Source organism: Megascapheus bottae, chromosome 8 (genome assembly GCF_031878675.1).
Source record: "Megascapheus bottae isolate mThoBot1 chromosome 8, mThoBot2.hap1, whole genome shotgun sequence".
In the NCBI taxonomy this organism is placed as follows: Eukaryota; Metazoa; Chordata; class Mammalia; order Rodentia; family Geomyidae; genus Megascapheus; species Megascapheus bottae.
Genome location: NC_143516.1, coordinates 1,717,809 through 1,739,606, shown reverse-complemented (window position 1 = coordinate 1,739,606; position 21,798 = coordinate 1,717,809). Strand labels below are relative to the sequence as shown.

General features: G+C 56.3%; 2 protein-coding genes across 2 annotated transcripts; one reads left to right on the top strand and one right to left on the bottom strand.

Moving 5' to 3' along the window:
* The first annotated feature begins 12,030 nt into the window (after positions 1 to 12,030).
* Ccr6 (C-C motif chemokine receptor 6) lies at positions 12,031 to 14,006 on the top strand. Its single transcript, XM_090337606.1, has 2 exons — positions 12,031 to 12,039; positions 12,139 to 14,006. Exons 1-2 carry the CDS (start codon positions 12,031 to 12,033, stop codon positions 13,267 to 13,269), a joined length of 1,140 nt encoding a protein of 379 aa, XP_090193732.1. The 3' UTR covers positions 13,270 to 14,006.
* A 4,759-nt stretch (positions 14,007 to 18,765) lies between these two features.
* Gpr31 (G protein-coupled receptor 31) lies at positions 18,766 to 20,577 on the bottom strand. Its single transcript, XM_090338612.1, is given in 5 exon segments — positions 18,766 to 18,844; positions 19,386 to 19,959; positions 19,962 to 20,234; positions 20,237 to 20,463; positions 20,465 to 20,577. Coding segments are annotated over 5 exon segments (1,266 nt in total).
* Between the last annotated feature and the right edge of the window lie 1,221 nt (positions 20,578 to 21,798).

The following is a 21,798-nucleotide window of genomic DNA, read 5'->3' as shown; positions in this document are numbered from 1 at the left end:
TCTCCATTAGGCGAGCCCTTACCTGCAGGGTCTTTCAGTCCCTGTGTCTCCATCCCCTGGGTCTCTGCGTCTCCCCGGGTCTGTGCATCTCTGTCCCCACCCACAACTATTCCTGAAGTCAGGCATGGGTCAGGGTACACGTGGACAGCGAGTGTGGCATTGGCCCTGGCTGCACAGGCACAAGCAACACAATGTTACTCACGCCTGCCGCCCTCCCTTTGCTCTGTCTGGGAATTCTGACTGCATCTACAGCCCCCTCATTCTCTCCACTTCTTCCCAAAGAGAACGCTTCCCCAGACCTCAGGTCAAGTGTTCTTCTCAATGTTGTGAGGGGAGGGAGCAGACACCCAGTCCGTTTCTGGCCTCAGAGTCTCCCCTCCATCTTCCCCTTTCCTTCCTCAGTATCCCAGCAGTGGCTTTTTGAGCCCCTGACGTCTGGCCGCCCTCTGTCTCTGGCACCCACCTGGCCTCTATACCCAGGTAGAAGCTCTCAGTGCACCTTTATCATTGCAGCCTCCCTTCTTGCAGCTGCTCGTAGGGATCTGTAATACGAACCATAAAGTTGCCCTGGCCTCAAGCCCGTGCAGAAGGACGCTCCATGGCTTGCCCTCTCCCGTGGATACTGGCTCTTCTGAATCTGAAGTCATGCTGGGAATTGCCCAGGCAGACACACACACACACACACACACACACACACACACACACACACACACACACAAAATGAAGCTCATTTTTTTTCCCCTGAGACAGAGAGTTGGGGGTTAAATACACGCGATTTGATTGTGTCACTTGTGTTGTGGATTGGTGCCTTAAGCTCCCATTTGTTCCTGTAACTTTTCTTCTATGGAGAAATAAGTGGATTAGAAATGTTTCCAGTTCCTTATTTCTGTTCAGAGAAGAAACCTGGCATTGTTTTGATTTTCCCTGCGCTAGTTCCTGGTTGAGATTTTGGAGTCTCTCCTGAACATGGCTTCCTCAGTCTCATCCCGGCGTAGCGTCAGGCTCGGTTCTCTGGAGAGATGCCTTATTTGTCCAGGCTCTGCTCTTCTCTGCAGTAGCATGGAGAGCCCTGGGGACGTGGAGAGTTCCTGCAACTGTCAGGGTGCCAAGGTGGGGCGCAGGAGCCCCAGGGGGATCCCTGGCACCCTTCCGAGGCACTGCTTCACCCCGTGTGCACGCCTGCCCTCTGCGTCACTCCTCTCCTGGCACACCAAGAATTTTCTAGAAATTTTCTCCCTGATGCCTAAGTGGCGCCGCTCCACCCTGGCTCACACTCTGCCCCTGGTGTGTGTTTTTGCCCTCTCCCCTGCTTCAGCATTCCTGGCCCTTTTCTCGGACAAGGCCATCTCAGATGGTCTGGGACGCCTCCCTCCTTCCAGAGGCTCACCAGTGTCTTGTGGGCCTACGTTTATCCTCCCACCTCCCTTGAAGGCAGGTAGTAGGAAGGCAACGTCTAAGCATCTCAGGAGTGGTGCGTGGCATGTAGTAGGACTGTGGGAAAGCAATGTGAACAGGCCAGGCCAGGCTGGTGTTCTGATTATGGAGGACATTCTTCAGTCTGGGGCACAGCTCCCAAATTCATAGCTCTCACAACTTGAAATGTGGGAGGTAGGCTAAGTGTCAAACAGATTTCAATTGTACAAAATCTATCTTTGCACCTCCTGAGAAATTTGTGGGCATGCACTTCTTGTAAAAGCAGCACTGGTTGTTTCTGAGGGGGGTCTCACTTCCTGCCTGGGCTCAAGCCTGGAACATGACCCAGCGTAGCTGGCAGGACAGAAACAAACCACGGAGCCCAAGCTGCTAATTGAAAAAGGAGTCTTTCATCTATACCTGGTCTGACCTCAAACTGTGACCACATGATCTCAGCAGGATTGCAGGCATGGGTCGTGGGCACCTGGCCTGACACACATGTTAACACTCCTCATGTCTGTGACAAGAATTAATACTGCTGTCCTTGGTTTTTGCTCTGAAGGAAATTTCCAGGTTGAAAATTGCTCGTACAAAATGCACCACGCATTCTGTGTACCCTGCGTGTCTGCAGAGATGTTCAGCGAAGTCCTAAACTTGAGGGATTCATTTTCAATGTGAGTGTGATCCGAGAAGACCTCTGGTGCAGGGCATTTTCTGGTGAGATTAAAAATAAAATGAATCTGAGCTTCCTCGGGGAGGTGTGTGCTTTGGACTTCTCTCTTCCCTCTGAGGTACAGAGGGGACCGTGCACAGCAGTCCCTCCAAACACCCCCGCTGCCAGGAAACCTTCCCAGCCTGGTCACAGGGGTTCACACCCAAGGTACCTACCTGTCTTGGGGAGCAGGGAGGAGGGCTGGGGGGAGCTGGGGTCTCCGCCTCCCTACCTCTGGGTGGTGCAGCTCTGACTCTTGATTTCCAGGAGAGGAAGTGAGATCTGGGCTCCTCTGTCCCCAGCCCTCTCGTGTGGCTGCTTGGGACTGTGTCCCAGTACGCCATGGCTACGTTTCGTATTCTGTTTTGGTTCTCAGCCAAGTCAAGTCTATTTCATTCAGTTTTCTCCAGCAGGCCATCTCCAGGGCTGATGTTTCACAAGAGACTGCCTTTCTCACTGCACGCAGAGGCAGGAGGGGCCCTGGTAGGAAAGATGAAGTTTCATGGTGAGACCTGGTCTCCTGTGGACCTGGTCTCCTGTGGACCTGATGGTCCTGGTCTCCTGTGGTCCTGGTCTCCTGTGGTTCTGGTCTCCTGTGGACCTGATCTCCTGTGGACCTGGTCTCCTGTGGTCCTGGTCTCCTGTGGTCCTGGTCTCCTGTGGACCTGGTCTTTGTGGACCTGGTCTCCCATGGACCTGGTCTCCTGTGGTTCTGGTCTCCTGTGGTCCTGGTCTCCTGTCATCCTGGTCTCCTATGGTCCTGGTCTCCTGTGGTCCTGGTCTCCTGTGGTCCTGGTCTTCTATGGTCCTGATCTCCTGTGGACCTGGTGGTCTGTGGTCCTGATCTCCTGTGGTCCTGGTCTCCTGTGGTCCTGATCTCCTGTGGTCCTTGTCTCCTGTGGTCCTAGTCACCTATGGTCCTGATCTCCTGTGGTCCTGGTCTCCTGTGGTCCTGATCTCCTGTGGACCTGGTCTCCTGTGGACCTGATCTCCTGTGGTCCTGTTCTGTGGTCCTGGTCTCCTGTGGTCCTGGTCTCCTGTGGTCCTGGTCTCTTGTGGTTCTGGTCTCCTGTGGTCCTGGTCTCCTGTGGTCCTGGTCTCCTGTGGACCTGGTCTCCTGTGGACCTGGTCTTTGTGGTCCTGGTCTCCCGTGGACCTGGTCTCCTGTGGTCCTGGTCTTCTATGGTCCTGATCTCCTGTGGACCTGGTGGTCTGTGGTCCTGATCTCCTGTGGTCCTGGTCTCCTGTGGTCCTGATCTCCTGTGGTCCTTGTCTCCTGTGGTCCTAGTCACCTGTGGTCCTGATCTCCTGTGGTCCTGGTCTCCTGTGGTCCTGATCTCCTGTGGACCTGGTCTCCTGTGGACCTGATCTCCTGTGGTCCTGTTCTGTGGTCCTCGTCTCCTGTGGTCCTGGTCTCCTGTGGTCCTGGTCTCCTGTGGTCCTGGTCTCCTGTGGTCCTGGTCTCCTGTGGACCTGATCTCCTGTGGACCTGATCTCCTGTGGTCCTGGTCTCCTGTGGACCTGGTCTCCTGTGGTTCTGGTCTCCTGTGGTCCTGGTCTCCTGTGGTCCTGGTCTCCTGTGGACCTGGTCTCCTGTGGACCTGATCTCCTGTGGTCCTGTTCTGTGGTCCTGGTCTCCTGTGGTTCTGGTCTCCTGTGGACCTGATCTCCTGTGGTTCTGATCTTCTGTGGTCCTGGTCTCCTGTGGTCCTGGTCTCCTGTGGACCTGATCTCCTGTGGTCCTGTTCTGTGGTCCTGGTCTCCTGTGGTTCTGGTGTCCTGTGGACCTGATCTCCTGTGGACCTGGTCTCCTGTGGACCTGGTCTCCTAGGTCCTGGTCTCCTGTGGACCTGGTCTCCTGTGGTCCTGGTCTTCTATGGACCTGGTCTCCTGTGGTCCTGGTCTCCTGTGGTCCTGGTCTCCTGTGGACCTGGTCTCCTGTGGTTCTGGTCTCCTGTGGACCTGGTCTCCTGTGGTCCTGGTCTCCTGTGGACCTGGTCTCCTAGGTCCTGGTCTCCTGTGGACCTGGTCTCCTGTGGTCCTGATCTCCTGTGGTCCTGGTCTCCTGTGGACCTGGTCTCCTGTGGTTCTGGTCTCCTGTGGACCTGGTCTCCTGTGGACCTGGTCTCCTGTGGACCTGATCTCCTGTGGTCCTTGTCTCCTGTGGTCCTAGTCACCTGTGGTCCTGATCTCCTGTGGTCCTGGTCTCCTGTGGACCTGGTCTCCTGTGGTCCTGATCTCCTGTGGTCCTGGTCTCCTGTGGTCCTGGTCTCCTGTGGTTCTGGTCTCCTGTGGTCCTGGTCTCCTGTGGACCTGGTCTCCTGTGGTCCTGGTCTCCTGTGGTCTTATCTCCTGTGGTCCTAATCTCTTGTGAGTCCTTGCCTCCTGTAGGTCCTGACCTCCTGTGAACTTGGTCTCCTGTGGTCCTGGTCTCCTGTGGTCCTGTTCTCCTGTGGACCTAGTCTCCTGTGGTCCTGGTCTTCTATGGACCTGGCCTCCTGTGGACCTGGCCTCCTGTAGGCAGTCCTTGTTGCTTCCACCACAGCAAGGAATGAAGCCTTGGGCACAGGAGGAAGGAGAAGCAGATTCAGGGTGGGGAGAGGAATCCTGGCTTTCTTCCTCTAGGATGATGGTTGCTCTAAGGGCTGGAGGCTAGCCCTGGAGCCCAGGAAAATCCCAGCCTGGGAGACCTAGTGAGGCAGGACTCCCACTGAAGGAGGACTGGGTAGCTGTGGGCATGGGGCGGCCTCTGCCTCACCTCAGAGAAAGGCCTTGCAGGTGCAGGAGGAGAACAGGAGGATGTGCTGCTCTGCCAGGAGGGCTGGCAAGCTGGGCAAGGGGCTGAGTAAGTCAAGACTGGTGGGCTGTGCTGTGCTGGGCCAGACACTGGGCCAGTGGTAGGGACGCAGGCAGAGACCCCTGGGAGTGAAAGTGTGCCACCAGCCACAGTCCACGCAGGCTCAGCAGAAACCTTCAGCATTTCCTGAGCCTGGCTTTGTGGCAACCCAGGTGTGAATTTCTTGCCTTTTTTTTTTTTAACTAGTTGCCGCTAAAGCTGGGTGTCCTCAGAGTCCCTCCATTGCTTCCCCAGTGACAGGGCTGCGGTTGTGGCCTGCCTCCTTCATGGAACCGAGCCCTGGGCTCAGGGATTCAGCCTTCGACCCTGGCTGGTGTTTCTGGAGAGCCTGTGCTCCCGCACGCTCCTACCCGCTCCCTGCTCTGTCCTCTGTCTCACAGCATCCAGGGCGGCAGCTACTGTGTGCTTGTTTCCCTGCAGCAGGGAAGTGTGGCCTGGGGTCTGTGTCTTTGCCTGGCTGCACACGGGAAGCTGCAGGGCCGAGCTGGCTCCCATGCCCTTAGCCTGGAGGGTTGTCGGCCTGGGCGGGAGGCTCACGAGGTGTCCGCACTCCCAGAAGACTTAGTTTGTGCAGGAACCTCCCCACACATGGAAACCACTCAGAGACTCGGAAACCACAAAGCAAGCTCTCCCTCTCCCATGCCATTGCCACTTCTTTGCTGTGGATTCCAGGAAGCCAGATGTGTTTTCATGTGATTATTTCATGACAAATGGGATGCACATGGTTAACCATTTGCATCTGAGGAGAGAGGCGTTGCCTTTAAGTAGGAAGTGGTAATTCAGCAACTTGGGAAATCCTGGCCTCTCCACCACTGCAAATCTCAGGTGGGAAGGCAGGCTTCTTGCTGGTGGTCGGAGAGCCTGGCCCACCCAGGGGACCAAAATAATCGAGGTGACATGGATCATCACAGCTGAAGTGAGTGGGCGGGCCCCTCCTCGGTAGGTGTCGGGGTGCAGGCGCAGGTCCCTGGCTCCCCACTGGGTAGGTGGTGGGGCTGGTGCATCAGCTCTGCTTATATCTCACTGGACTCTTCACTCTGCTAAGCACTGGTCCTGTGGCTTCAGACAAGAGTGTGTTTCCCAGAAGCTTCTTCCTCAGAGGGCACAGAGAGGTTTTGCCCTCACAGGGGAGTGGGGCTGTGGGCTGAGTGTGCAGAGACGCCACTCTGGGGCTGGGGTTGGCACGGAGCCTCCAGGTGCCAGCAGGGTACCACCAAGGTCCCCAGTCCTGGACACGGAGCATTATTCAACCAGGCACCCACAGTGTTTCTGGAGAAAGTGAGACATGTTTAGGGGCAGGAGGTAAGGACAGGGCAGTGGGTGCAGCCAGGCGAGCCGAGGCTGGGTGGGAGTGTGTAGAGGGCTGCTTCAGGGAACAGATGGGCTGGAAATCCTGATTCAAGCCAGTATGGTGGAGGCAAAGCTCTGAAATGACCGTGATCATGAAGCCACAGCCAGGACCCTGAGAGTGGATGCCAAGACCGAGCCCCGGGCCACCTCCAAGCAGGGTAGAAATCCATACCAGAAGGAAAGAGCAGATGGCGAGGCTTAAGTTCAGCTACTCTTGAAGTGGCTAAAGATTTAATTTCTGCATAAAAAAACAGAAAATATAACTGGGCGTGGTAGCACTGACTTGCAACCTCCGTGCTCAGGATGCAGGAGAACGGAGACTTAAAGCCACCCTCCTTTGTATTGTTAGATCTGTTCTAAAGAACAAAACGAAAGGAAGAAAACAAAAAGTGAGCTTCCAAACTAGTACAAAGAACCAACACACACACACACCCCGATAGGCAAATTGCTGGAAAAAACCTTAACCACCTCAGTCAAAAGCAGAAGGAAGCTGGAGGACAGTTTCAGTCCCCTGACATTCATAAAAACTCTCCAAGCTAGTTTATATGTGATTCAAATGAACTTAGAACATAACACTGAAGTAAGAGAACGGCTGTACAGATTTCACGGCACTCGAGTGATTCCTGGTGGGGAAAGCTGTGGATTGGCGAGCGGGGGCCCAGCGGGAGTGAGGCGGCTGCTGGCAGTCTCAGACGAGTTGTGTCTTCTCCTCTGCAAAGCAGGTGAGGGTCTGCCTGAAATGATCCCGATGAGGCCAGAGGGGAAGAGAGGTAAAGTAGTACCTGAGCACACAGCGCAGGACTAAAACTTAATTCCACTCCAGGCACATAGGAACCACAACGTGCAGGTCTGTTTGCAGACATCAAAACCCGTGCATAGACTTTACATCTATACATGCAGGCCCATACACTATTCATGCATGCATGCACACATATATACAGTTGCATGAACGTCCATACATCTACCAGTGCATACACACCTATAAAATGACAGGTACCCACACACACATGCATGGACAAAAGTACCCATGCACACAAAAGACACATATGTACATGTGTACCATTGAACATTTATACATACATACTCATTTAGGTTTTTTTGCTCCTTGTCTTGCAAAGCTCAAAGTAAACACAAACCAGAGATCTGATTTTTTTATTTTTGGTACTGGGGCTTGAACTCAGGGCCTACGTGCTGTCCCTGAGCTTTTCTGCTCAAGGCTAGCCCTCTGTTGCTTCGAGCCTCATTGTCACTTCCAGTTTTCTTGTGGTTAATTGGATATGAGTCTCGCAGGGATTTTCCTGCCTAGGCTGGCTTTTAACTGCGGTCTTCAGATCTCAGCCTCCTGAGTAGCTAGGATTACAGGTGTGAGCCACCAGTAAAATTAGAATTTTCTAATTTATTTGAACATGCTTTTAAACTTTGCGTTAAGTATTTTACACTGAAATTTTTGTGCTGTTTTCTTCGCTGGTAATACTCTGATAAACATTCCTGCCATTTTCTCCGCTATGTCTCTGAGCTGTGCCTTGGTGAGAGGCGGACAGTGGTGTTGAAGGCTCTTCCTGCTATTTCAGTAACCTCCCTCCCTCCCCCTCTCTGTCTCTTTCTGAGTTACCTCTCTCTTCCTCTCTCTCTCTTTCTTTCTCTCTTTCTGTGTCTATTTCTCTCTGTCTCCATCTGTCTCTCCCTCTCCCTCTTCCTCTCTCCCCTCTCCTCCCTCCCTCTCTCACTCTTCTCTTCCTCCCCTATCTTCCCCTGCTCACCAGTCCTGGGGTTTGAACTCAGGGCCTGGGCACTGTCCTTGAACACTTTTTCCTCAAGACTAGTGCTCTGTCACTTGAGCCACACCACCACTCCTGGCTTTTTTTGTTATGTGGTACCAAGGGATTGAACCCAGGGCTTGGTGCATGCTAGGCCAGCACTCTACCACTAGGCCGCACTCCCGGCCCTGGGCTGCCTCTTGGCCCTGCCCACTCTGGTCCATCTCTGAGTTTGTCCGTGGCTGACTGGCACCCGCCAGCAGAGGCGCTGCCTGTTGTTTCGAGGGCATGCGAGTCACTGTTCTTTCTCTCTGGATGCATTCACCATTAGCTGCCCCTTCCTGACCGCATGTCCTTTTGCTTATTATTCTCAATCAAATGGCTCGAGGAAACCACATCCTTGTGCACCAAACGTTGAAGCTAACTTGTCTTTCTTTTTTTTTTTTCCCCCCCCAGTTTTGGGGCTTAAACTCAGGGCCTGGGCACTATCCTTGTACACTTTTTGCTCAAGGCTGGCGCTCTGCTACTTGAGCCACAGCGCCACTTCTGGCCTTTTCTGTGTATGTGGTCCTGAGGGCTTTGTGCAGGCCGGATGAGCACTCTACCCCGGGCCTGCCCCTGGCCCTGAGCTACATTTTGATAGTGTGTAGACTTGAGTTTTTCCAAAGGTAGCACTTTCTTTTCCTGTGTGGGGTGGTGTGGAATGTAGGCGGGGGTGACTCCGCTCCCCCCCTCCCCCGACCCCCGTGACTCATCTGATAGCGTGGCCTGTGCGTGTGGCTTCAGGCCTTCCACGCCAAAACCATGTCAGAGTTTCCTAACCATCAGCTGCTTCTGAAGAAGGACGGAAGCAGAATTCTAGGACATCTCCCCACAGAAGCTGGTACGGGAGCGGGAGGACTAGTGGGGGGATGGAGTGGGAGGGGGGAGTGCGGGGGGGGGGCTCGGCAGGCCTGGTGCCATGGAGCCTCGCAGTTTCTGAGCACTGTGCAGTGTGTAAGACAGTTTACAAGGTCCTCACCGAGGCCCCCAGCCCATTACAGAACCTGGTGCACGCGCAGTCTGCCGCAGCCCTCTGAGTGCCCGGGCACCAGCCATGCTGTGGAGCGTGCCTGCCTGTGGCGTGCCCGGCCCTGCTCACCGCCCCCCGCAGGTTTAAAGGATCTTCCTCACCCGGGGTCAACCCGCCATGTGCTGGCCACTTGCACATAGCCATCTTTCCAAAGACAAGCTCTGAGGCGTGGCTGTTCTTTCTAGCTGCTTCTCTCGGCAGGAGCACTGCTCCAGCCCTGAGGCAGGGAAGCCCGGCTCCTTGTCAGGCTGTTTTCTTCCATAGCATCCTGGGGTCTTTTCCACACAGCAGCCAAGCTGGAGCGGCTGCACACGGACTGGCGCTGACTCCATTCTGAGCTTGGTAGTGCTGAGGATGCAGCTGCAAGCATCTGTTCTGATTGGTTGATTGATTGATTCTTGTGTCAGTCCTGGGGCTTGAACTCAGAGCCTGGGCACTGTCGCTGAGCTTTGGCGCTCAAGGCTACCGTTCTACCACTTGAGCCACAGCTCTACTTCTGGCCTTTTTGGTGATTAGCTGGAGTTAAGAGTCTCATGGCCTTTTCTGCCTGGGCCGGCTTTGAACCATGACTCTCAGATCTCAGCCTCCTGAGTAGCTAGGATTCCAGGCGTGAGCTATGGTGCCCAGCTTAACATCTGCTGTAACAGCCCGCCTTGACTGAACTCCATGTGGGCTTGCTATTGCTTCCATAAAGTTCGTAGCTCACAGTGCAGAGTACCTTTCAGTCCTGAATTCTGACAGGTCTTGAGAGCTGGCAGACGGAAGCCATATTCCTTTCTTTGCCTTCCAGGACTGCTCAGTGCAGCTCATCTGTTTTTAAGTGTGAAAATTGTAGCAGATGGTAGCAGGTTGAGGAAAATGAGATGGAAGCATTGTTAGATTGTTTTCCGATAGATGGTTGAGCTTGCCAGTTCTGGTGAACTTTCTACTAAATTAGATGCTTGAAATTCCTGCTCTTGCCAAGCTTTGAACCTGTGGAGTTGACGATTTAAATTCAAATGTAGGATCTTTGATTTCCTCTATTGAACTTTATCAGTTTAGCCCTCACCCACTGTTGGAGCCTGTCCAGAGATTTAGGACATTGATTCTGCCCTCCAGCTATGAAACGGCCCCCGGGACTTCCGGCCCCCTTCTTCCTTGATGGACAATGGGGCAGGGCTCAGCTGAGATGAGACGGAATGGTGCCGGGAAAGCCTGTCCTGGCTGCCTGAGAGCAGGGCCTCTGGGTCAGTCCCACACCAACGAGCCTCACAGGGCACGGCTGGCGTCCCGCTGCCCCTGGGCCTGGTGGGAGTTCCGCACCCTGAGCACTTTCAGATTTCAGATTCAGTCACAGGTTTGCAGCGCTGGCCACACCTCCCCCTCCGCCGTCTGGGGCCGGGCAGCCAAGGCTGGGGACCGGGGTGGTGATGCACCCTCGGCACCCCGGGGCCAGGCCCGGATCCCCTCACGGCACACCTCAGTCCTCCTGCTGGAGGCGGTGCTCACCGCCCCGTCTCTGCAGGTCACTTCTGACTTCTGATTTTTTTTGCCCTCTGGATATCACTGGTCTCCTTTGCCAGACATGGGTAGCCTCACTCAACACTCGTCCTGGGGCTTGAACTCAGGGCCTGGGCACGGTCCCTGGGCTGCTTTAAGCAGCTCAAGGCTAGCACTCCTCCACTGGAGCCATAGCACCACTTCTGTCCTTTTCCATTTATGTGGCACTGAGGAATCAAATGCAGGGCTTCCTGCATGCTAGGCCAGCACTGTGCCACCAGGCCAAACTCCCAGCCCTCTGAATATTTTTGAAGTAGAAAGAACCAGAAGAGAGCTAAGAAGCATCGCGCTCTCGTTTAGAGCGCGTGGCGAGTCTTTGAGCTGTGCCTTGTGCTCAGGGATGTCTCGGGTCACAGCAGAGGCTTAGGGCAGTGGCTGGCTGTGGTCTACCCAGGAGGTGGGTGGCCTCGACACCGTGAAAGTCCAGCAGGAGGTTGGCAGTGGGGTGACGGCGAGTCAAGGCAGCTGATAAAAGGCAAGAAGTCTCTTAATTGCAAAGCCAACTGGGTGTGTTAATGGCAGGGAGGTAAGAGCCACGTCTTGTTTCTCCAGGCTGATAGTTGCTGTTCAAGGCCAAAGTCAGGGGCCAATTTGTGTCCAGGACCTTTTTATGTGTGGTGACCCAGATGCCAGCATGCCGCCCATATGACTTCCTAGAAGGGTGTACGTCATTTTGTGGTGAAAACGGTGGTTTGGGCAGGCTGAAGCCTTGCAGCTAAAGAGTAAACTTGAACAATCTTTTTTGTTGAGAGCACTGCTTTTAACCACAGCCTTAAGTTTACCCCTCTCTGGCACCACACACGGTGACACCAATGGGCTCGCTTCATTTCTCCTAAGAGAAAGCACTGACCTCTGGAGGGGGGGACTGTACAGAGCATGAGTTTCTGCCTGCGCTTCTGCTTGGAGAGATTTTGACTCAGTAGGGTCTCCCTGTGTATCGATCAAAGCCTATTCTTTTTCTAATACCACCTTCATTTCATGAAGGACGGCAATATGGAGCCAGCTATGTCTGGGCAGCCAGGTTCTATGCCTGGTTGTCTGAGGATTGCAGGCTGCCACAGTGGACTCCAGCCATTGCGATAGAACAGCCTGGGCGTTTACAGAGGAGCCTGGGAAGGCTCACGCTGAGAAGGGCAGGGCCGTGAGGTCCAGAGAGGCAGCGCTGTCCTGGGTCACACCTGTAACTGCAGCCGTTGGCTTTCCCCCTCCTCAGCATCCTCCCTCACCTGCGGTCACCTCTGCTGCTGAGCCCGCTGCTGCGGACCCACCGGACCCACCGGCCGTCCCTCCGCCTCAGGCCGCCGCGCCAGCCTGGGCCTGCCCTGACGCCATGGGCGAGGTGAGAGCCTGCTTTGTGGGCGGAGTGTGCCGCGTGTGCGTTCTGTGACCCGCGGGCCCCGCCAGTGCCAGTCTAGCTAACGCTCTGCTTGCCGTTCAGGATCTGCTGGGCTCCCTGGACCCTTTCTATCTGGTGGAGGATTACGCTGAGTGGAACAGCACGGGCACCCTGGATTACCTGAGTAATTACACACCCCCGGCCCCGTGCTCGCTGCGGGGTGTCAGGCAGTTCTCCCGCGTCTTCGTGCCCGTCACCTACTCCCTGGTGTGCGTCTTCGGCCTCCTGGGCAACGTGCTGGTGGTGGTGACCTTCGCCTTTTATAAGAAGGCCAAGTCCATGACGGACATCTACCTCTTGAACATGGCCCTGGCGGACATCCTGTTTGTGCTCACGCTCCCCTTCTGGGCCGTCAGCCACGCCCTGGGCGAGTGGGTTTTCAGCGGCGCGCTGTGCAAGCTGCTCAAGGGCATCTATGCCGTCAACTTCCACTGCGGGATGCTGCTGCTGGCCTGCGTCAGCGCCGACCGCTACGTCGCCGTCGTGCAGGCCACCAGCTCCTTCCGGCTCCGCGCCCGGGCCCTGGCGCACAGCAAGAGGATCTGCCTGGCGGTGTGGGCGCTGGCCGTCCTCATCTCCACCTCCACCTTCGCCCTCACCCAGAAGTACGTGGCCCAAGGCCAAGGCCGGCAGGTGTGCGAGGCCAAGTACCCGTCCTTCTCGCAGCCGGTGGCCTGGAAGCTGCTGGTGTTGGTGCTCGAGCTGCTCTTCGGCTTCTTCGTGCCGCTGGCGTGCATGGCCTTCTGCTACGCGTTCATCGTCAGGACCCTGGTGCAGGCGCCGAGCGCCAAGAGGCACCGAGCCGTCCGCGTGGTCATCGCCGTGGTGCTGGCGTTCCTCGTGTGCCAGGTCCCGCACAACGCCGTCCTCCTGGTGACGGCCGCGCACCTGGGCAGCCTGGACAGGCTGTGCAGCGGCGAGAGACTCCTGGGCTACGCCAGGAGCATCACCGAAGTCCTGGCCTTCCTCCGCTGCTGCCTCAACCCCGTGCTCTACGCCTTCATCGGCCAGAGGTTCCGCGGCTACTTCCTGAAGATCATGAAGGACCTGTGGTGCTCCAGGAGGAGGGGGGCCGCCGGCTTCCCCTGCGCCCGCGCCCACTCGGACAGCTGCGCGTCCAGGCAGACCAGCGAGATGGCCGACAACGACAACGCGTCGTCCTTCACCATGTGAGGTGCAGGGCGGAGGGGCAGAGTCCCACGGGACCCTGCAGACACGCGTGGGACTTAGGAACACATGTCCAGGGAAAAGCAGGGAGGAAGGAAGAGAGGGAGGGAGGGAATTCTGAAAACCAAACTCCAGCCTGCCCCAGGCCTCCACATATTGGTCCCGGAGTCTCCCGGGAGCTCTGCCCCACGAAGCAGGACCTGGCGTGGAAGGGGCGTGAATTACACACGACCATGAACATTTTCTGAAAACGCTTACGAAGTAAGCACTGTACAGCCCCAGCCCGATGGCTCCCACTCTGATCTCAGTGAAGAGGCTGAGAAGAGGAGGACCCAGGTTTGAGGACAGCCTGAGCACAAATGTTCACTGAGACCCCAGCTGGGGCAGGGAGCTCTGTGAGGCAAGGCTCTAGCCAATCCCCAAGACGTCAGCAGTGCATGGAATTCTACATAGCCAACAGACAAGATCACATAATGGCATTCGCGGGGAAGTGGATGAATCTAGAGCGAATCATGTTGAGTGAGATAAGTCAAGACCTAAGGAACAAAAGGCACATGGTATCCTTAATATGTGGCTATTAGATCCAAACAGTATAAGAGCGAGGACTTAATATTCAGGTACCCAAGGTCATGGACATGAACTTGGAAATATAAACATAACTACATAGACAAAAAAAATCTATGATGGGATATATACTCTATAGACATAATGCTATATAGATCCATATGTATCTATGACAGACAAACTCTCGGCTTAATTTTAATTATGTTCTAAAATCTATGTGCCAGTGATTGCATGTAGAATTTCCCTTCTTGAATTCTTGTTTGTTAAACATGACATTTGAAATATGATGTAAAAATCAGTGTTAATAAAATTTTTTTGTGTGTGAGTCACAGGACATGAACTAGGCCTGGGCGCTGTCCCTGAGCTCTTCAGCTCAAGGCTACTGCCCTGCCCTTGAGCCTAGCCCTACTTCCCATTTTCTAGAGGTTAATCGGAGATAAGAATCTCAGGTCCTTTTGTGCCAGGGCTGGCTTTGAACCTTGATTCTCAGATCTCAGCCTCCTGAGTAGCTAGGATTACAGGCATGAGCCACCACACCCGGCTACTAATTTTTTTTTTTTGACAGTCCTAGGCTTGATCTCAGGGCACTGTTCTTTGGCTTTCTTAAAGCAAGAGCTCTACCACTTGAGCCTTAGCACCACTTCCGGCTTTTTTCTATGTATGTGGTACCGAGGAATTGAACCTGGGCCTTCATGCATGCTAGGCAAACACTTTACCACTAGGCCAAACTCCTGGCCCAACTTTTTTTTTTTTTTAAAGTCAGCAGTGGAACTGAGGCTCAAGTGGAAAAGTGCTAGCTTTGAGCAGAAAGGCTCAGGGACAGTGACTGGCACAAAAAAGGGGGGGTGGAGGCATTGCTTGGAGTTCCTAATGTTTGAAAAGCCTGGAATTCAAATCCTAGCACCAAGAAAAAGAAAAAAAACAAAGAGAAATACTCCTGTAATTCAATTTAGATAAACAGTGTTTACTGTTGCTGCTTGTAAATAGCTAAATCTTTACCTGGGGTGGCACAGCCAATGCCAGGTTGTCCAAAAGCTGGGGAGAGAGACAAGCTGCCTGGAAAGCCCCTGGTAGCCATCAGCGGGCAGAGGCGCTTTCTCCCTGGAAGGGGCATCTGGGAGCTGCACTGGTGAGCTTGGCCTTGGAAGTCCTGCCGTCTGCTGAGACCAGGCAGAGACGAGGCAGCAGCTCCCTGTGGTATGGCTGGTAGCCCCAGGCTCAGCTGAGGATTTTTTTTTTTTTGCCAGTCCTGGGCTTGAGCTCAGGGCCTGAGCACTGTCCTTGGACTTTTCTCAAGGCTAGAGCTCTACCACTTCAGCCTCAGCACCACTTCCAGCTTTTTCCTGTGTATGTGGTACCGCGGAATCGAACCCGGGTCTTCATGCATGCTAGGCAACCACTCTACTACTAGGCCAAACTCCCGGCCCCTCAGCTGAGTTTTGAGCATGTTTAATAAATATTTGTCCAATGAATCATAACAAAACGAGTTTATTGTGCAGTGTAAAGCACTAAATGATTTAAATTTTTCCTATAAAGTATTTTTCAAGCAAAAGAAATCTTTGCGGAGTTAGTGAGTTTTCTGGTGGAGTTGGAAGATGGTGGCTAAGGATGAGGATGTCAAAGCCCTCCATGGAGTCTGGGAGTGGGGGTAAGAAGCATTCTGGCTTCCCCGAAGTTGCAGGTCCACGATGGAATCAGATAGGAATGGCTCTGACCTCGTAGAAGCTTTCCCGAACTCTGTTCTCAAGTGCTGCATGCGTGTGAGAAGACTGCGACACGGAGGCATTGAGAAGTGTGACCCAGCAAGAGCGCCTACACGCCCCGCCCTGACAGTGACATTAGCGGGGTTCGCCTGGGTCTCGCCAGCCCCCACTATGTCTCTTGATGCAGTGAAAAGAGAGGTGCTGAGATACAAAGTCTGTATTTTTTTAAGCAGTGCTTTAGGTTTGCAAAATCAGAGTGTCTGAGGCATGTGAAACAGGAATCACGTCCCAGCTTCAGTGTCTCCCCACAGCCCATCCCCCACGGTGTGGCCTTCAGGGCCTCTCCTGTCCTTACCTCTGCTCGTGGTAGATTCTAGGCATCCAGTCATCAGTGATGATGATCCCTGGTACCCGGGGGGGGGGGCCTGAAGGACCCTCAAGTGTGGCCAGTGGGGGTGCAGCACCCCTTTCTTCCGTGGAGAAGTAGGAACATGGTCGGCGCACTGCTGTGGCCTCCAAGAGGAAGAGCTTTATTTTGACTGATGGAATCATTGTCACTGGGTGCAGAAAAACATGGACTCCTCCGCATCCGTGTGTGCCAGCCGTTGCCTTTCTGGGGAATTACACGCAGTGAACTCAGTCCGAGCGAGCACACGTGCTTCCCTCCATTCTGAGACACTCGTTTTCCGGATATTCCACTGGTCAGGAGCGGTGACAGCGCTCGGCGGCGATCGGGGCCCAACCCTGCCTCCTTGGGCTGAGCCCCATGGGAGCCCTGCACCCCACTCCCTGGCCTGCTCCCCGAGTCTGCAGCCGGCCCCCAGGCTGCCCTGCCCTTCTCATGCAGTCCTGCAGCAGGGAAGACGTCCCCAGCCTGGGGACCCACATTGGCCATGCCCGAGGCGTCTCTGCCGCCCACTGTTGCCATGGTGACGAGCATCTTGCCCACCGAGGGTCAGGCAGGGAGGATAGGAGGCCAGCGAGGTGGCTTCTCACAGTGGAGGCCCAGCCTGTGCTGCCTCTCATCCCCGTCCCCCTCATATCAGCCGCCCCCCGCTCTCTGACAAGGAACCTGTCCACTCACCAGTCCTCCACCGGCCAAGGGAGGCAACACGAGCCCACAGATGGACGGCCAGCTGCCCTGTGTGACAAGAGGAGGAAGAAAGGGAGCCTCAACCAACGTGCAGAGTGGCAGCCCGGACCCTCCCTTCCCACAGTCCCCGTCCTCCATCTCATCCAGGCAACAGCCGAGGAGAACAGGGGCTTGCTCGGCGTCTTGCCTGCAAGCCTGTAGGTGCACAGGGGTGGGGGATGGGAGGGGTGGACAGGACAGCAGTCCAGGTGACCCCGGAAGGTAGCAATCCCTCCTCACAGATGTGAGATGCGGGGAAGTCAGACAGGCGGTCGTAAAGACCCCAGGGGTTTGCTAGACACAGGGGTGGACATAAGCCTCGGCCTGACCCAGTCTTTCGGGCATGTGCTTGTGTTCTTCCTCACGCGTGGGCTTCGTGTGGAGGAGGTGGGTCACAGGAGTTCAGCGGGGGGTGGAGGGGGGGCAGAAAATCCTTATTTACCAAATGTGTGACCTGCTAGGCTCTGGGCTCGACGTCTCATGGGCCGTTCCACTTATGTCTGGGGTGTTCCCGTGGTGGAGTATGGTCCTGGTTCACAGGCGGGCACAGTCAGAACGTGTCCCAGGGCACAGCACTAAGGAGAGGCGCTCAGGTGCCATCTTCTCCAGGCTCACCCCACTGTCACCCCAGTTCTCCACAGCCACTCACCCATGGCTGTCTCCTGGCTGCACATGAAGAGTGGGTTTCCTACACCTAGAACTGAATCTAGCAGCTGAGTCTCATAGGCTTCCTCCCCTGAGGCTGTGGTGTCACAGGGGGCAGAGGAGTCCCTGGGGGACAGGGCCAGGCAAGACTTCCCCAAGGACAACCTGGCCCACCAGGCTGGAAGCATAAGAACGGAGGGGCGAGGGGAGAATGGCCATGGCTTCTGGAAGCAAGGGCTGTGCTGTCCAGGCCGGGAGGACAGGCGTCTGGGGCGGGCTGGGGCCTCTGCGCCCCCACTGCTGGTCAGCAGAGAGTCCCTGTGGCATAATCCTCCCCACTCGCTGGCCTGGGTGGTGACAGACCTGGGCCAGAGGTCAGCCATGTCAGCGGCTGTGCGCTCTGCACGGTCAGGCCTGGCGTCCTGCAGCGGGACAGCATCACTGATGACTGCAGCCCGTGCCAGGGCATGGAGGAGCCCATGGCAGCGAGCAAGGCGCCAAGGTGAGGCTGAGCTTTCCACGCGGCATTCTAGGTTGAGCACGAGGGGGGCGGTGAATGGAGAAGGCAGCCATTTCTCCCTGGTGGAGGGAAGGAGGAGACCCTGGCACAGCCTGTGATGGTTGACGCCACCTCCGTGCCCTGCTCTGCCCTGTCACAGTCCATGCGCAAAGCAGGAGAAATGCTATCCCCTTTGGGGGAGCTCACTGCTCCCCAAAGAACCAAGCTGCAGACACAGGCCTTAGGGGTGAGGCGCTGGCCTCTGAGGAGGGATGGTCTTGGGGTGGGGTGCTGGTCTCAGTGGGGAGGGGTGGTCTTGGGGTGGGGTGCTGGTCTCAGTGGGGAGGGGTGGTCTTGGGGTGGGGTGCTGGTCTCAGTGGGGAGGGGTGGTCTTGGGGTGGGGTGCTGGTCCCAGTGGGGAGGGGTGGTCTTGGGGTGGGGTGCTGGCCTCAGTGGGGAGGGGTGGTCTTGGGGTGCTAGTCCCAGTGGGGAGGGGTGGCCTTGGGGTGCTGGTCTCAGTGGGGAGGGGTGGTCCTGGGGTGCTGGTCTCAGTGGGGAGGGGTGGTCTTGGGGTGCTGGTCCCAGTGGGGAGGGGTGGTCCTGGGGTGCTGGTCCCAGTGGGGAGGGGTGGTCTTGGGGTACTGGTCCCAATGGGGAGGAGTGGTCTTAAGACTTGCCTTGCCGTCCCATCAGCTTGGCCCCCACGCGGCCTGGCATGGCTGGATGGCCCCTGGGAAGGGCTTGCGGGCTGCAGGTGCAGCCCCGTCCCGGGCCAGGCTGCCTCTGGGGCTTCTGGCCATTCCTGTCCTCACCACCCTTCTGAGGGTGGATCGAGAAGAGACGAGGCAGTGAGGATGGTGACCAGAGATCCTCCTTGCCAGCCACAAGTTCTGGGGTGTCATTTATCAGACAGAGCTGAGCCACCTCTCCTGGGGGCTGACACCCCCAAGGCCTGCGGGTCAGCCGCCCTGCCCAGGCCCCTGCAGGTCCTGCTCCCCGTCAGGTGGCCTCAGTTCCAGTGCAGGCATGTCACTGGGTCTGCCACGCAGAAAAGGCAAGAGCGAGGTTCTGTAAGCCTTCCCTCAAGACAGGAAAGTAAGGGGATGCACTTAGACCTTCCAGCTAAACACGAGCGCAGTTTCAGGAGAGTCTGCAGTGAGTGCTTTTACAAACCACCCTCCTGTGTTTCATGTGATGCCCTCACCCTTCATAAGGAAGAAGATTTTAAGAAAATGTAAGCCGGGTGCCGAAGGCTCACACCTGTGATCCTAGCTACTCTGGATGCTGAGATCTGAAGATCAAGGTTCAAAGACAGCCTGGGCAGGAAAGTCTGTGAGACTCTATCTCTAATTAGTCACAGAAAACCGGAAGTGGCGCTGTGGCTCAAGGGGTAGTGCGAAAGCCCAGGACCAGAGTTCAAGCCCCGTGACTACCACCAACAACAAAAAGAGAGAGAGAGCGAGAGAAAAAGAAAGAAAATGCAATCTATTAAATAAATACAGAACAGCAGGGTTCAGCCTTCTGAGCCTGCTGCCTGCCTTGGTGAGCCGAAGCCCGAGTGGAAGGGACGCGCGGAGACCTCGCCGTGCTGGAGGGGAGCCAGCTGGCAGCCTTCCCCGGGTCCCATTCCTCGCCGTGGACAGGCGCCTGTGGCAGGGGGTCTGGGGTGGCTGCTGTGTGGAGGAGGTTAGGTCTGCTGTGCTGCAGGGTGAAGCAGCAGGCCAGAGCCGGGTCCTCTAGAGCCTGGCAACCTCTGCATTGGCCATGTCCACTCTCCTGCCTGGCCCTCGAGTGCAGCCTAGGATCTCCTCTTGTGGATTCCTGAAAAACCCTCGGGCCCTGCTTCCATCCAGGAGGGTGGCCAGGGACCAGAGCCGGCCACATGTCAGGAGCAGGAATCTCTGGGGCCAGAGCCGGGTTGTTCTGCCTCTGAGGCTGCTGAGCACCTGGGGTGGAGCTGGCAAAGGCCGGGCTGGGGAGGCGGTACAGGGCGGGTGGAGGGCACCATGCAGGAAGGCCAGGCTGCCGCTGGAGGGCGCACTTGGAGGACTCTGGGAAGACGTGAACCAGGAGCCTGGCCAGGCCCAGGGGCAGAAAGCACAGTGCAAACAGCAGCAGCACCATGGCCGCCAGCGCCTGGGCCCTCCGAAGCCGGGCTGCCTTCGAGGCTCTCCCAGCCTCTTCTGCAGGGTCCTGAGGAGCCTGGTGCAGCAGAACAAGACGAGGCCCAGCAGAAGCAGCAGCTGCAGGAAGAACAGTGTCTCCTGCCAGGTGGCCCCAGCGGGGTACACGCTGGGACAGCCAGGGGAGTTTGGGGCAGCTCTGGGGACAAGCAGGCTTTGGTGGGTCAGGGCCACCATCAGAAGCCAGACTAGACCTGAGATGCCCCTTGCCACCCTGGGGGACAGAAGGTTGACCTCGAGCCGAGGTGGACCACACGTGGGTACCTGTCTAAAGCCACTGCAGCCAGGAAGGTCACCTCCACCCCACGGCTAAGGACCAGCAGGGAGACCAGGGCCCAGCAGAATGTGTGGCCGAGGACCCAGACCTTGTGGTTGGCGTAGAAGGCCACCAGGAATGGCAGGCAGACAGCCAGAAGCAGATCAGCCACCACCAGGTTGAACAGGTAGATGGCATAAGGCTTCCATACCTTGAGAAGTGCACAGCGTGATGGCATTGCCCTGTAAGCTCAGGCCACACTCCAGGGCCAGGAGGGCTCCCACCGCCACGTCTGCCTCCGGGCTGGCAGTCGAGCAGTCAGGCAATACCATGGTCCCGGCCTCGTGGCCCCAGGGCAGTGCAAGGAGCGAATGCAAGATCTCCTCACGCTCCCACTCATGAACAGAAAGGAAAAGGCTTTTTTCCCTGCCAGAAAGCAGATAAGTTCTGCATTCTTTAGAGAGAAAACGTACTCGCCCGGTGGCAGAACTGGGTGATGAGGGAGCCCAGATTTATCTGGGGAAAGGATCACTGGAGAGGAGGAAAGCCCCTCACAGGTTTGCTTGTCTGGTTTTGTCTTAAAATGGGGAAATTGTGTTTCATTTCCCATCAATGGCTCCAAAGCGGCAGCCACCATGCCCCGAGGAATCTGGGGGGCAGAGCTGGGCCCCTTAGCACAGAGGGACAGGAAGACGGGTCCGTTTTCACGGGATTCAGGGGTGAGATCAGGGTCTAATTTGATTTTGTTTCAGGAGCAAGTTCTCCTTTACAAACTCTGTGTAAGACCAAGGCCTAGAAATGTGTGTCAAAACGAGCAAGACTTTCTGCAGTGAGGCACCCCCCATTCTCTCTCCATTCTCAGGATTAGAAACCTGCTCTGACCCGGTGCTAGTGGGCCAGGGCCGCTGGGCCGTCCTGGAAGTGCGGGCCAGACCTGTCTCCAGGCCGAGCCGGCTCCCTCCAGGCAGTCCCCTCCCCTTCCCCTTAGGCAGGACGCCAGCCAGCGGAGGTGCAGCATCTTGGTGTCTCCCTTTCTGCCTCCATCCCAGGCCCGAGGCCTCTGGCCCCGTCTCTTCTGTGTGAGGAGCCCAGGAACCCTGTTGCTCTGGGGGTCACCAGAGCAGCCCCATCCCAAGACCCCTGGCTTCACCACCTCAGTCCCTCTCCTGAGGCCCAGGCGCCCAGGCCCAGGCCCAGGCCCTGCGTTTCCCGAGCTTGTCCTGCCTGCGGCAGCCATGAGCTGTGACCTGCACAGACGCCAGCTGGCCTTCTTGCATAAGACTCCTCTGCGGTGTGACTTCCTGCTGGCTACTTCCTCTTCCAATCCATCCACAGACTTCCCTCCTGCTTGCCAGGATGACAGGTTTAATGCAGCGACTGTGGTTGACCCCGTCTAGTCAAAGGATGAAGGTCTCACTGGTGAAAGGGCTGTCATCTGAGCCCACCTGTGCCTCATCCTTATCACTCAAGTCAGGCTGTGGTGGCACCTCACCACACCCCCTCCCAGCTGGCCCACTGATTAACCAGCCCACACTCCAGGAAGTTCTGTGTGT